At 36.7% G+C, this 11,104-nt stretch overlaps 1 protein-coding gene across 1 annotated transcript in view; it reads right to left on the reverse strand.

The window, feature by feature from the left end:
- The window catches only part of MBOAT2 (membrane bound O-acyltransferase domain containing 2), a 105,506-nt gene that overhangs the window by 16,240 nt on the left and 78,162 nt on the right, over positions 1 to 11,104 (reverse strand). The window contains exons 7-9 of the mRNA XM_006898196.1: positions 6,532 to 6,715; positions 2,748 to 2,940; positions 1,393 to 1,496 (exon numbers count right to left, since the gene is read on the reverse strand). Coding sequence (XP_006898258.1) covers positions 1,393 to 1,496; positions 2,748 to 2,940; positions 6,532 to 6,715 — 481 coding nt within the window. The remainder of the gene's footprint in view (positions 1 to 1,392; positions 1,497 to 2,747; positions 2,941 to 6,531; positions 6,716 to 11,104) is intronic.

An 11,104-nucleotide genomic window follows, 5' to 3' on the forward strand; every position in this document is an offset into this window, starting at 1 on the left:
GGGAAGAAGAACAAACTGGGGAGGAGGGTAGAGAGAATGGTGCAGCAATGAAGGAATGAAAACCCAAAATCCCTGTAAATGTTCATTAAAACTAATAAAATTTAATAATAATTAAAAAAAAGAAAGATCTAATTATCTCCTAGTTAACCTTTGAGGACTCAGCTTAACATATTTTTCTCTTTTTCTTTAGGACCCCTTCTTCGTCACTAAGTTGGATTTTTTTTCTTTTCAGCAACGACACATGATAACTTTGTGCATAGAAGGTACTCTGTGTCTTCCGGCCTAGTGGCAAGAAGTTACACTACAATCATGAAGTTACATCGGAGAAAGATCTCTTTCCATGTAATTAAATGCCTCTGAAAACTGCTGGGGGTCAGCTATGGGTCAGTTCTGACTCCGTACACAACAACAAATCTTCCTAAGACCCCAAATTGCATTTGCCTCATTCATTGGGTGGGGATCCAACTGGTAAATGGCCAATAATATTGGCTAAATGGAAAAAAGAATATAATCAGTAAACACACTCAGTATCAATCTTGGGCTATCGCTTTATAATGTATGAAAGCACATTGTGATATCTTGGAGCTCTGCTAGTGTAATGAATTGTGTGCAGGACTATCAAACGCTGGCAATTCCAGTCCATCAGCTGCTCTCTTCAGAAAAGATTCCCAGCTTGGACACCTGATGGAGGGTCTCCATCAGTGGGAACAGACTTAAAAACAGTGCATTTGGATTCTTTTTAAAAGTGCTATAGAGTCCCGGTGGCACAACAGTTAAATGTTGAGCTGCTAACAGACAGGTCACTGGGTTGGAGAGGATGCAGACAGAGTGCTCCTTGGAAACAAAGGCAACAAAGCTTCATCTCACATCCTTTTGGTTTGTTAGTAGGAGAGAACATTCCTTAGAGACATGCTTGGAAAAGTGTAGAGTCAGTGAGAGAGAGGAAAACCCTCAATTAGATGTACTGACACAGTAACAGTAGTAATGGGCTCAAGAGTGTCAGAGATGTTGAGGATAGCACAAGATAGGAGTTCAGATCTGTTTACAAGGTCACTATGAGTCACATTCCACAACAGTGGCTCTTCTGGAGAAACTGGCAACCTGCTCTCATAACTATTATAGCCTAGGAACTCTATGTGGCATTTCTGCATTGTCCTCTGTCATGTTCTGGTGGCTTAACCACAGGTTAACCCACAGGGGGTGCTTCTCTCACAGTTCAAATCTACCAGTAGTTCTGCGGAAAAAAAGATGAGCAATCTCTCATGTGATTTACAGCTTCTGAAAACCCAAGGGAGGTTAGTTATGAATTTGAATTTGATAAGTTGGAACAGATATGAAATCATACAATAACCAAGTATCATAAAGTGATTAACTTTTTCATTATTTACTAACCTCTATTTGTGGAATTCTCAAATTGGAAATTAAGTCCCAACGAGGTGCTCCATTTTTGTCATATCCACTAAAACCAAATCCTGCAGCATTATTAATGGCATCAGCTTTTGAAAAACAATTAAAAAAAAAGCATTAATATATGTAACAAATGGCCTTCTCTTAGACAATTACGTATTATATACTGTGATCATTTATTCTTAATCAATAAAAGTAGATTATACTTTCTAGCAGAAGTTATAAATATTAACATATGCAATGAAAACAAGTGCCCCATTAGGGATGATTCAATTAGTTAACAAAATATTAAGAATGAAAATATTAAGAATGAGTTGAAGACAGGTGAAATTCAAAAGAGCTGAAGACAAATGGGCTACAGATGCAGACCTAATACAGGAAGTAATTTCCCAATATTGAATTATAGAATACATTGAACACAGCTGAGTATTCTCTGCCATCTATCAAAGAACTAAAGGGATGTTCTACCCTGGTAAGTTGTGTGTTCTTTGTATCACCTTTATTATAAGCATGAATCTGTGAGAAATGATATTTTAATTTTTCTCACTTTCATTGTTCATCCAGATTCATTCTATTAATGTCTTCAAAATTTGTTTTCTAGTCCTTTATATTGTAATGCTGATTTATTTTTGCTTTACAAATCTGATTAAGCAGTAAAGAAAGCTTCTGCCTCAGATGATTCCCTTTCCAAGCAACTAAAGAATGGGTGACTATCTGTCAAGACTTGAGATTAAACAGATAGAAATCCATTAAAACCTAGCAAAATCCTACATGGATATGTACCCCTAAATAGTTTTATTCCTTATTAGTGCCTTTTAACAAACTGTCAAAGACCTCTTCAAAGTACTGAAGAGCAGTAATGCCAGTCTGGAGACTAAGGTGCACCTGATATGTGCTATGCATCAGAAAGCTGGATAATGACTAGGGATGACAGAAGAAGAATTGATGCCTTTGAGCTGTGGTGCTGGAGAAGAGTACTGAATGCACCATGCATTCCTAGGAAAACAAACAGGTTTGTCCTGGAGAGGGTGAAGACAGGTTGCTCCTTGGAGGCAAGGATTCCGAAGCTTCGTCTGACATACTTTGGACATGTTGCAAGGAGGGACCAGTCCTTGAAGGGGGACGTCATGCTTGGGAGGGTAGAGGGACAGTGCAGGAGAGAAGATTGATTGACATGAGGTGGATTGATTCAGTAACTGGGGTAATGGGAGTAGGTATATCAGAGACAATAATATTGGCACAGGATAAAGCAGGGTTTAGGGCTGTTGTGCATAGGGTCACTATGCAAGCAACTTGACAGCACAAACAAACAACAACAACAACATTAACATTTTACTCACCTAATGTCCATGCAAAGTAGTATTTGGGTCTGGCAGACAAAAGAGAGAGATACAGGTAGATAACTTTTGATGGCCATGAAGCTGTAGCCTGAAAATGCTCATCAATGTTATACTCCACAGAAAATATTTTAGAAAGAGCCAAATGGAATAACAAGGCAAGTCCACAGATTTTTAGCTTCTCAATGACTGCCACCTGAAAAGTAAACACAAGACTTCATAAACTTAATCTAATTTCCTTAACATTCAGTTTCAATATTACAGACATATTTACTTCCTCTCTAAACAGTACAAACCTTGTCTAGTCAAAAATTTAAAAAGCATATTGACCTACAACCAGGAGAAAATAAAATGACCTTTTAGGAATCAAGTCCCTGTGCACATTAAAAATTTTCTCTAACAGGGAAAAAAGGAAACTCAGATTGGGGGAAAAATATTTGGCAATGACGTATCTGATAAGGTAATTATATTTAAAATTTACTGAATACTCTAGTGCCTCCACAAGGAAAAGGTAAACACTCCAATCACAAAATGGGCACAGGATAATAAACAGACACTTCACGAAAGAAAACATTTAGATGGCAAATAAGCACAAGAAGAAATATTAAAAATCAACTGTGAGATAGCATCTTACTCCAGCAGCAATTGCAACGTTCAACAGGCCAGCAAGCAACAAATGCTCGTGAGGTTATGGAGTTATTAGAACTCTCATTCACTGCTGGTGGGAATCTAAAATGGTATAGCCACTATGGAAGGTGGTCTGGTGCTTTCTCAAAAAATTGAAAAATTGACCCAGCAGTTCTACAACTAGGAATACACCCTAAAGAAACCAGAGCCGTGACTCAAACAAATTTATGTACACCCATGTTTACTGTTGTTATTCACAATAACAAAGACAGGAAAGCAACCCAAGTGCCCATCAACAAATAGACAGAAAAACTATGGTACATTCACACAATGGAATATTATGCAGCACTAAAAATAATGGAACTCACAGAACATTACACATTACCAGGGAAGCACAGAAGACATTATGCTGAATGAAATATCTCAGTAACAAAAGGATAAATATAGAATAACACTGCTGTTATAGAAAGGACAGAAATGGAGGCGTTAGGGAGAGAATGGGAAAAGAATGGATAACGAACACTGCATTAGATTAGATGAGGGGAAGAACTGTCTGAAAGGAATATGTGATTAGGCATTATATGTATGACAACAGTCTGAAACAAGGAGAGCACTGTGAGGAGGGTTAGGAGGGGAAGAAAATGTGCAACTATTTTCATCTTTAAAAAAAAGTACAGAGTTCAGTATTTAAACTCTTCCCCAGGCACACACACACAGAATAAAGATTATATGTGCAATCTACCTATGAGCTGTAGTTCAATTCAGAACTTTTAAGAAATAACAAAAAATTCTAACAGCAAATACAAGCATTTGGGGATTGGGGGTGTGAAAACATGGGAATACCAGAATTCTTTTTACTTAGTCTTATATAAGGTTTCTGCCTTAGAGAAGTTTCCGTATTACCACTCCTCTATTGTCAGGGACCTCTCCAGAGTACTGAAGAGCAATGATATCTGTCTAGATACTAATGGTCTTGACAATTACTTGCTATATGTTAGAGAGGTGGACAATGACTAAAGATGATAGAACAATTGATGCCTTTGAGTTGTGGTGTTAAGTACTGGATATCATTGATTATTAGAAGATTGATTACACGTTTGTCTAGGCTCCTCCTTGGAGGCAAGGCTTTTGAAGCTTTGTTTTATATAGTTTGGGCATGCTGCAAGGAGAGACCAGTCCTTAGAAAGGGATATCATGTTTGGAAGGGTAGAGGGACAGTGTAAGAGAGGAAGACCCTGGATGAGATGGACTGCCTCAGTGACTAGGGTAATAGTAATAGGTGTGTCAGAAACAATGAAGTTGACTTAAGATAGAGCAGTGTTCAGAGCTGTTGTACATAGGGTGGCTATGAGTTGCAAGCAACTCAACAAAAAATAACAACATTATTCATCTCATTGGGAAATATCTGACAAGTCTCTGCCTTTTACAAGTTCCTGGTAAGGATAAAACACAGGTACATTCACACAAAGCAAATATGTATCTATAAAAGGGACTCACAAAAAATTTTATAATTTTTGGTAGTTGACTGTATATGTCCGTCCATTGACATATTTTCCAATTTCTAGGAATTTTGTCGACATTACTACTACAATAAACCCTTGCACCTTTCTTTAATCTGAGAATTCTGGAACACAATTTTGGTCAAAATGACAAAACAGAAAGACCTAAACATTTGAAGAGATTCACAGATGTTCATAGAGGTCTCTTGATGCAAAGAAATGCCATTACTTATAAAACAGTACCTTAAGATACCTTTAGGGTTTTAAGTACCTTATAAAACCCCAATTTATGTTATTTTTCTATTTTCAACAGGTCAGACTATTTCACCTTTATGCATTATAAAGGAAATTAAATATAAGCGCAGGAGAAACAGAAAAGTAGAAGAAACATCTGGACCCAGATGAGAGAAGCCAACAATAGCTGGATATGAGTACTATACAAAGAGCCCTGGTGGCATACTGTTTGAGATGATAATCAAAAAGGTATGAGGCTCAAATCAACCAGCATTTACTCAGGAGAAAGAGGAGGTATTTTGCTTCTGTTGAGAATGATAGCCTCACAAATATTATGGAGTATTTGGTAATGACATATCAGATAAGGGACTTATATCCAGAATTTATAAAATACTTGAGCACCACAACAAGACAAAGGTAAATAATCCAATAGAAAAATGGGCACAGGATAGGAACAGACACTTCACCGAAGAAGGCATTCAGATGGCTAACAAGCACAAGAAGAAATGTTCAAAATCCCTAGCTCTAAGAGAGATGCAAATTCAAACAAGTACGAGATATCATCTCACCCCAGTCAGAATAGCAAAATTTAACAGAACAGCAAGCTACAAATGCTGGTGAGGTTGTGGCGAAATTGGAACCCTTATTCACTGTTGGTGGGAGTGTAAAATGGTGCAACCACTGTGGAAGGCGGTATGGAGCTTTCTCAAAAAGTTGCAAATAAGAGATACCATTTGACCCAGCAATTCCACGACTGGGAATATATCCCAAAGAGACCATAACTGACATCCAAGCAGATACATGCACATGCATGCTTATCAAAAAGCAAGGAGTTGGAAACAACCTAAATGCCCATCAACAAACGAATGGATAGAGAAGCTGTGGTATATTCACACAATGGAATACTATGCTGCATTGAAAAACAAGGAACTCATGCAATAGTATTCAAAATGGGTGACTCTGGAGGACATTATGCTGAGTGAAGTATCTCAGTCACAAAAGGACAAATACTGCATGATGCCACTGTTGTAAAACAGGACTGACCTTGGGGTTGGGGAGAGACTGAGAAAGATGGGTTCAATAATGTATACTGCATTGAAACAGATGAGGGAGAAAACTGTTTAAAAGGGATATGTGATTAGGTATTTTTGTCACGACAGGAGTCTAGAGTGAAGGCTACATGGTGGAGTGGACCTGGGAGAGGGTTTCTAAAACAATGAAAGATCCGTCTTTTACTTTTCCAAGAGGGTAGGGTACTGGGGGGGGAGGGGGTTGGAGGGGAGAAAAGTGCAACAATGAAGGAATGTAAATTTTTACTGAAATTAATAAGAAATTTTTTAAAAATAGGTAGTTAAATGAGAAACTTAAAAGCATTATTATTTTTAAATAAGAGTTATAAAAAACTGAAATAAATCTCATGATCTTACATTTGGAGATGGCTCTGTTCTTTCATCCTGTGCTTCTTTTTTTCCATCTTCACTTGTTTTTGACACCTGGTATGATCTGCCTTCAATGAAAGTAATGTAGTCTTTGTAAGAGCAGAGTGGGCCCGCCAGGATACCCATGAAGTTACAGTTGTAACTTAAATACTCCAAAAGGCTTGGCATGCGCCTGCAATTAAAAAACTTGTAAGATGCAATGTAACTTTTCAGAAAATAAAGACTAATCATCTTTTACCATTTAAAAAACCAAAAACCAACCCTCCAGAAAAGCTTTAATTTTCACACAAAAATAAGTTATTTATCAGGATATAGCTTCTGTAAAAAAGATTTTCCATATAGATCTTTATGAGTAATTACAAAATGTTTTAGAGTTTTCATGATGAAACCAATATAAGAGCAAGACATGACATGGAAAATCATCTCTTAATAGTAAATCATTTGACAATTATATATTGAATGCTAACTGTATGTTTGGTGTGCTCTAGGGTCTGTGGATACAGCAGTATACGAAACAAAAATTTGGAATTGATGGAGCTTACATTACAATTAAAAGCAACATAAAATATCTTTTCAGAGATATTAATTTCTATACGAAAAAGCAAAATATTGAGAAAAATTAGGAGAGAAGTATTATATTAAAAATCAGGGAAGGCTTTTCTGTAAGGTGACACTGGAGTAGCAACGAGAATGATATGAGAGAGCGAGTCATGTGAATATGAGACAAGCATTCCAGGCAGAGGAAGAAATGAGTATAAAATCCCTGAACAGCAGCAATACTAGAATAAGGAGGCTGTTGTGGCTAGAACAAAACATTACAGAGAGGAAATGTAAGGTCACATAAAGCCATATAAGCCATGGCTAAAACTTCAGGTATTACTCAAAATAAGATGAAAAACTATAAAGACATTATGCCTGGAAATATATAGAGTTTCCATGAAAGAGAAGACTCTCAAGGAAATGGTTTGATACAGTGACTGCAACAATGGGCCTGAGCATGGTGGAGATTGTAAGAATGGGATAGGAAATGACAAGGTTTGAGTATGTTGTTTACAGAATCACCAAGACATACATTCTCGATTCAAAGGTACTTAACCCCATTATTTTAACAGAATCCCTGTAGCTCTTGTGTGAGAATGGGGAATGGTGGCAGTAGAAGACCACTCCTTTAATAATATAGTTAGGGAATGAGCACAGTGGTAAAGGAAGTGTTTGGCATTTATTCTGGCAGTTCAGCTAGTGGGGTAGGCTAATGAAATGGATGTGGAACATGAGACAAAAAGGAGTCAAGGATGTCTTACAACATTTTAAATTTGCTTGTTTTGATATCTGTGCAAGTGGCTTAATAGTAGCTAAAGCTAATGCAAGTAACTGGCTTTAAATAAAGGCTGATAACAAAGGAGACTATTAAAATATTCTAATTTTCAATTTTAGTAACTGGGTGTGGAAAAAGCTGGTAATAAAGGAGACTATTTGCATCACCAGATACCTAAATTAAAAATGGACATTTCTTTACTTATTTTTCTTAATACCAGATCCATCTATTAAGTCTACCACCCTTGTCAACTATAAATGTTCATGAACAAAAAGACTACCTGAGGACAGTATGCATGCTTCTCTAAGTTAGAATTCCTTCTTTCTCACTAAATATGGCTTTTTTCCATGAACATAAATATTTAATACTTTAAAAGTTTAAAAATTTCTCATCTAATTATCAACCCATTTTTCCCCCAAATATGCAGCAATTGACAAATGATCATGATTAACAAATATATTGTCTAAATCATTCATGCAAAATTTTAGTTTAATAAAGCAAGATGGCACATAACAAAGACAAAATATGAACACAGTCATATAAACATACAATTATATTAGCCAATTATTAAAGAGAAAGCACTGATGAGGTAATCCATAGCATGGTACACTTCTAACCCAAAAGCTACCCCTCCTCTAGAGGTTCAAATCCACAACTTTACAATAAAAAGATGAGGTATATCTTTAAAAAGAAATAAAATACATGTACTATATATTATTTTTATAAAATAGAGAAAAACAGTGTAAGATTATTTTAGGTTACCACTAGTAAAAAGGCCTTTAAAATTTTTTCAGAATTATTTTTGTACCTTTAAAAATGTCTTGGCTAGAAAGTATTTTTTTAAGGCTCAAAACTGCTAAGAGCAAATATATCTGGCAGATTTACTCTTTCAGTTCTTGATATTTAGTATTGGATTGGAATGCTTTCTCACCAAATAAAATACCATCGTAAGTGCCTTACAATCACAAAGTTACAAAAGAACTTTTGGCCCTCAAACAACAGAGCTCTAATTTCAGTACCAATTTATTTCAAGAACTAAAACAATTTCTGAAAATTAACAAGTAATCTAAGCACCATTCCCTCTCCAACTCAAACAACTATGTATCATAATCTGCAAGGACAGGCGCTCACTGTCCTCAAACATGAAATCTGCTGACTCAATTCTGCAAACTCTGGCTCAATTCTCTTATCAAACTGCCAGTCATATTATGTACTGAAATAGAGAACTATTAAATTGTAAAGAAAATATAATTGTAATATTTTCATATTTAATGCCATATCAAAGCACGGCAATGAATGATTCATTTGATTATTTGTTCATATTTATTTATTTTGTAATAACTGACTTGATGGTACATAACAAGAAATATTGTTTTAATCAAGGTTTTTATATTTTAGCATTACTGATGTTCTGGGTAGTAATTTTTCCCCCCAGGGGGAAAGTTCAATTGTGTGTAATGTAGGATATTTACCAACCTCTTTAGCCTCTAGCCACTAGATGTCAGTAGTAAACTCCCTTCCCCTAAGTTGTGATAATAAAAAATGTCTTTAAAACAGGCTCTATTACTCCTAGTTTTGAGCCATTGTGAAGGGAATGGGAATGGGAATATGATTATAAACAAGACAAAACTTGTCTTCATGTAGCTTCAGAAAATAGGTTTGAGGAGAAAAAAAAGGGATAATTAAAATAGATATATAATACGCAATATTGTTGTTGTTGTGTACCAAAGTGTCTGAACCGACCCACTGCTGATCATCCAGTGGGTTTTCAGAGGCAGTTAGTTGCCCACCCTTCTCCCATGGAGCAGCTGGTGTCCTTGAACCACGGGCCTTCAGGACTGCAGCACAGTTTCTTACCACTAGGCCATCAGAGATCCCTTAGGCAATTATTAGGAAGGAAATTAGACAAAGGAGATAAAGAGGCAGCAGAGACAGGAGTCTCTCTATTTTTTATAAAGTGAGATAGTACTTTCGATAAAATGGTCTGTATAAAATAATAAGGACTGTATAGAATAAGGGAGGGAGAGTGGCAGATCTGTAGGCCATATTATTTTACTCTAAATACATGTTGTCGTTGCTTTGTGCCACTGAGTCATAACTGACTCCTGGCTGATTCTCCAGTGGGCTTTCAGAGGCAGTAAACTGCAAAAGGGATTGCCTATCTTCTTCCCACGAAGCAGCTGGTGGAGTCGAACCATGTGCGTTTGGGATGAGAGTGCCGCTCTATACCACTAGGTCACCATAACTCCCTATGAAAAACTCCCATTAGAAACTGCACTGTAATCCCAAAGGCATGTGGTTTGAATCTACTAACTGCTCTGCGGGAGGATGGACAGTCTCCTCTCAGGTTATTTACTGTCTCTGAAAACATGCTGGGCAGTCAGCTATGGGTCAGTTTTGACTCAATTGTATACATCAACAACATAGTATTACAGAAATTAAAAGAATCTTCTGGCTATTAGGTAAAGAGAAGACTATAAAGGACATTAGAGAAAATAAAGACATGAGATTAAAAAAAGTGATCATAGTTGTACTAAGCAAAAAATGGTTGATTGAAGAGATAATGTAAAAGAACTGTTCTTCTAAAGGCCCTAGTTTTAAATTTGGGGTAACAAAAATTACTTTTATTAACAAAATGGAAGGTTTTTCCACTGAGTTTTATTCCACTTCTTAGGATTTTACTGTATGTTTTGTTGTGTTGTTGTTGTGTAGTGTCAGAACCGACCCACAGCTGACCTTCCAGTGGGTTTTTAGAGGCAGTTAACTGCTTGGGAGAATGCCCACCAAACTCTGTACCTTTGGGATTGCAGCGCAGCTTCTTGTCACTAGACCACAAGAGTTACTTTAAAAAAGGTAGTTGACTTTAACTAGGTGTGATATTTTGCCAGGTAGCTATATGTCAAGGGAGCTCTGGTGGCCTAGTGGCAAGATGCTGCACTGCAATCCCAGAGTAGAGAGGTTCAAATCCACCAGATGCTGTGCTGGAGAAGGAGGGGGCAATCTTCTGTACCAGTCAGATCTGATTTGACGGTACACGTTAAAAATAAATAAACAAAAAAAACAAACAAACAAACAAAAAAAATAAATAAACAAACAAATAAATAAAAGTCTGCTGTTAGGGACCTCTCTAAAGTACTCAAGAGCAACTGTGTCTCTCTGGAGACTAAGGTGTGCCTGATACAGGCCATGGTCTTTGCAATCACTTGTTATGTATCAGAGAGTTGGACAATGACTAGGGAGGCTAGA

The sequence above is a fragment of the Elephantulus edwardii genome, unplaced genomic scaffold, assembly GCF_000299155.1.
Source record: "Elephantulus edwardii isolate Elephantulus edwardi_28Jun2011 unplaced genomic scaffold, EleEdw1.0 scaffold00223, whole genome shotgun sequence".
Lineage (NCBI taxonomy): Eukaryota > Metazoa > Chordata > Mammalia > Macroscelidea > Macroscelididae > Elephantulus > Elephantulus edwardii.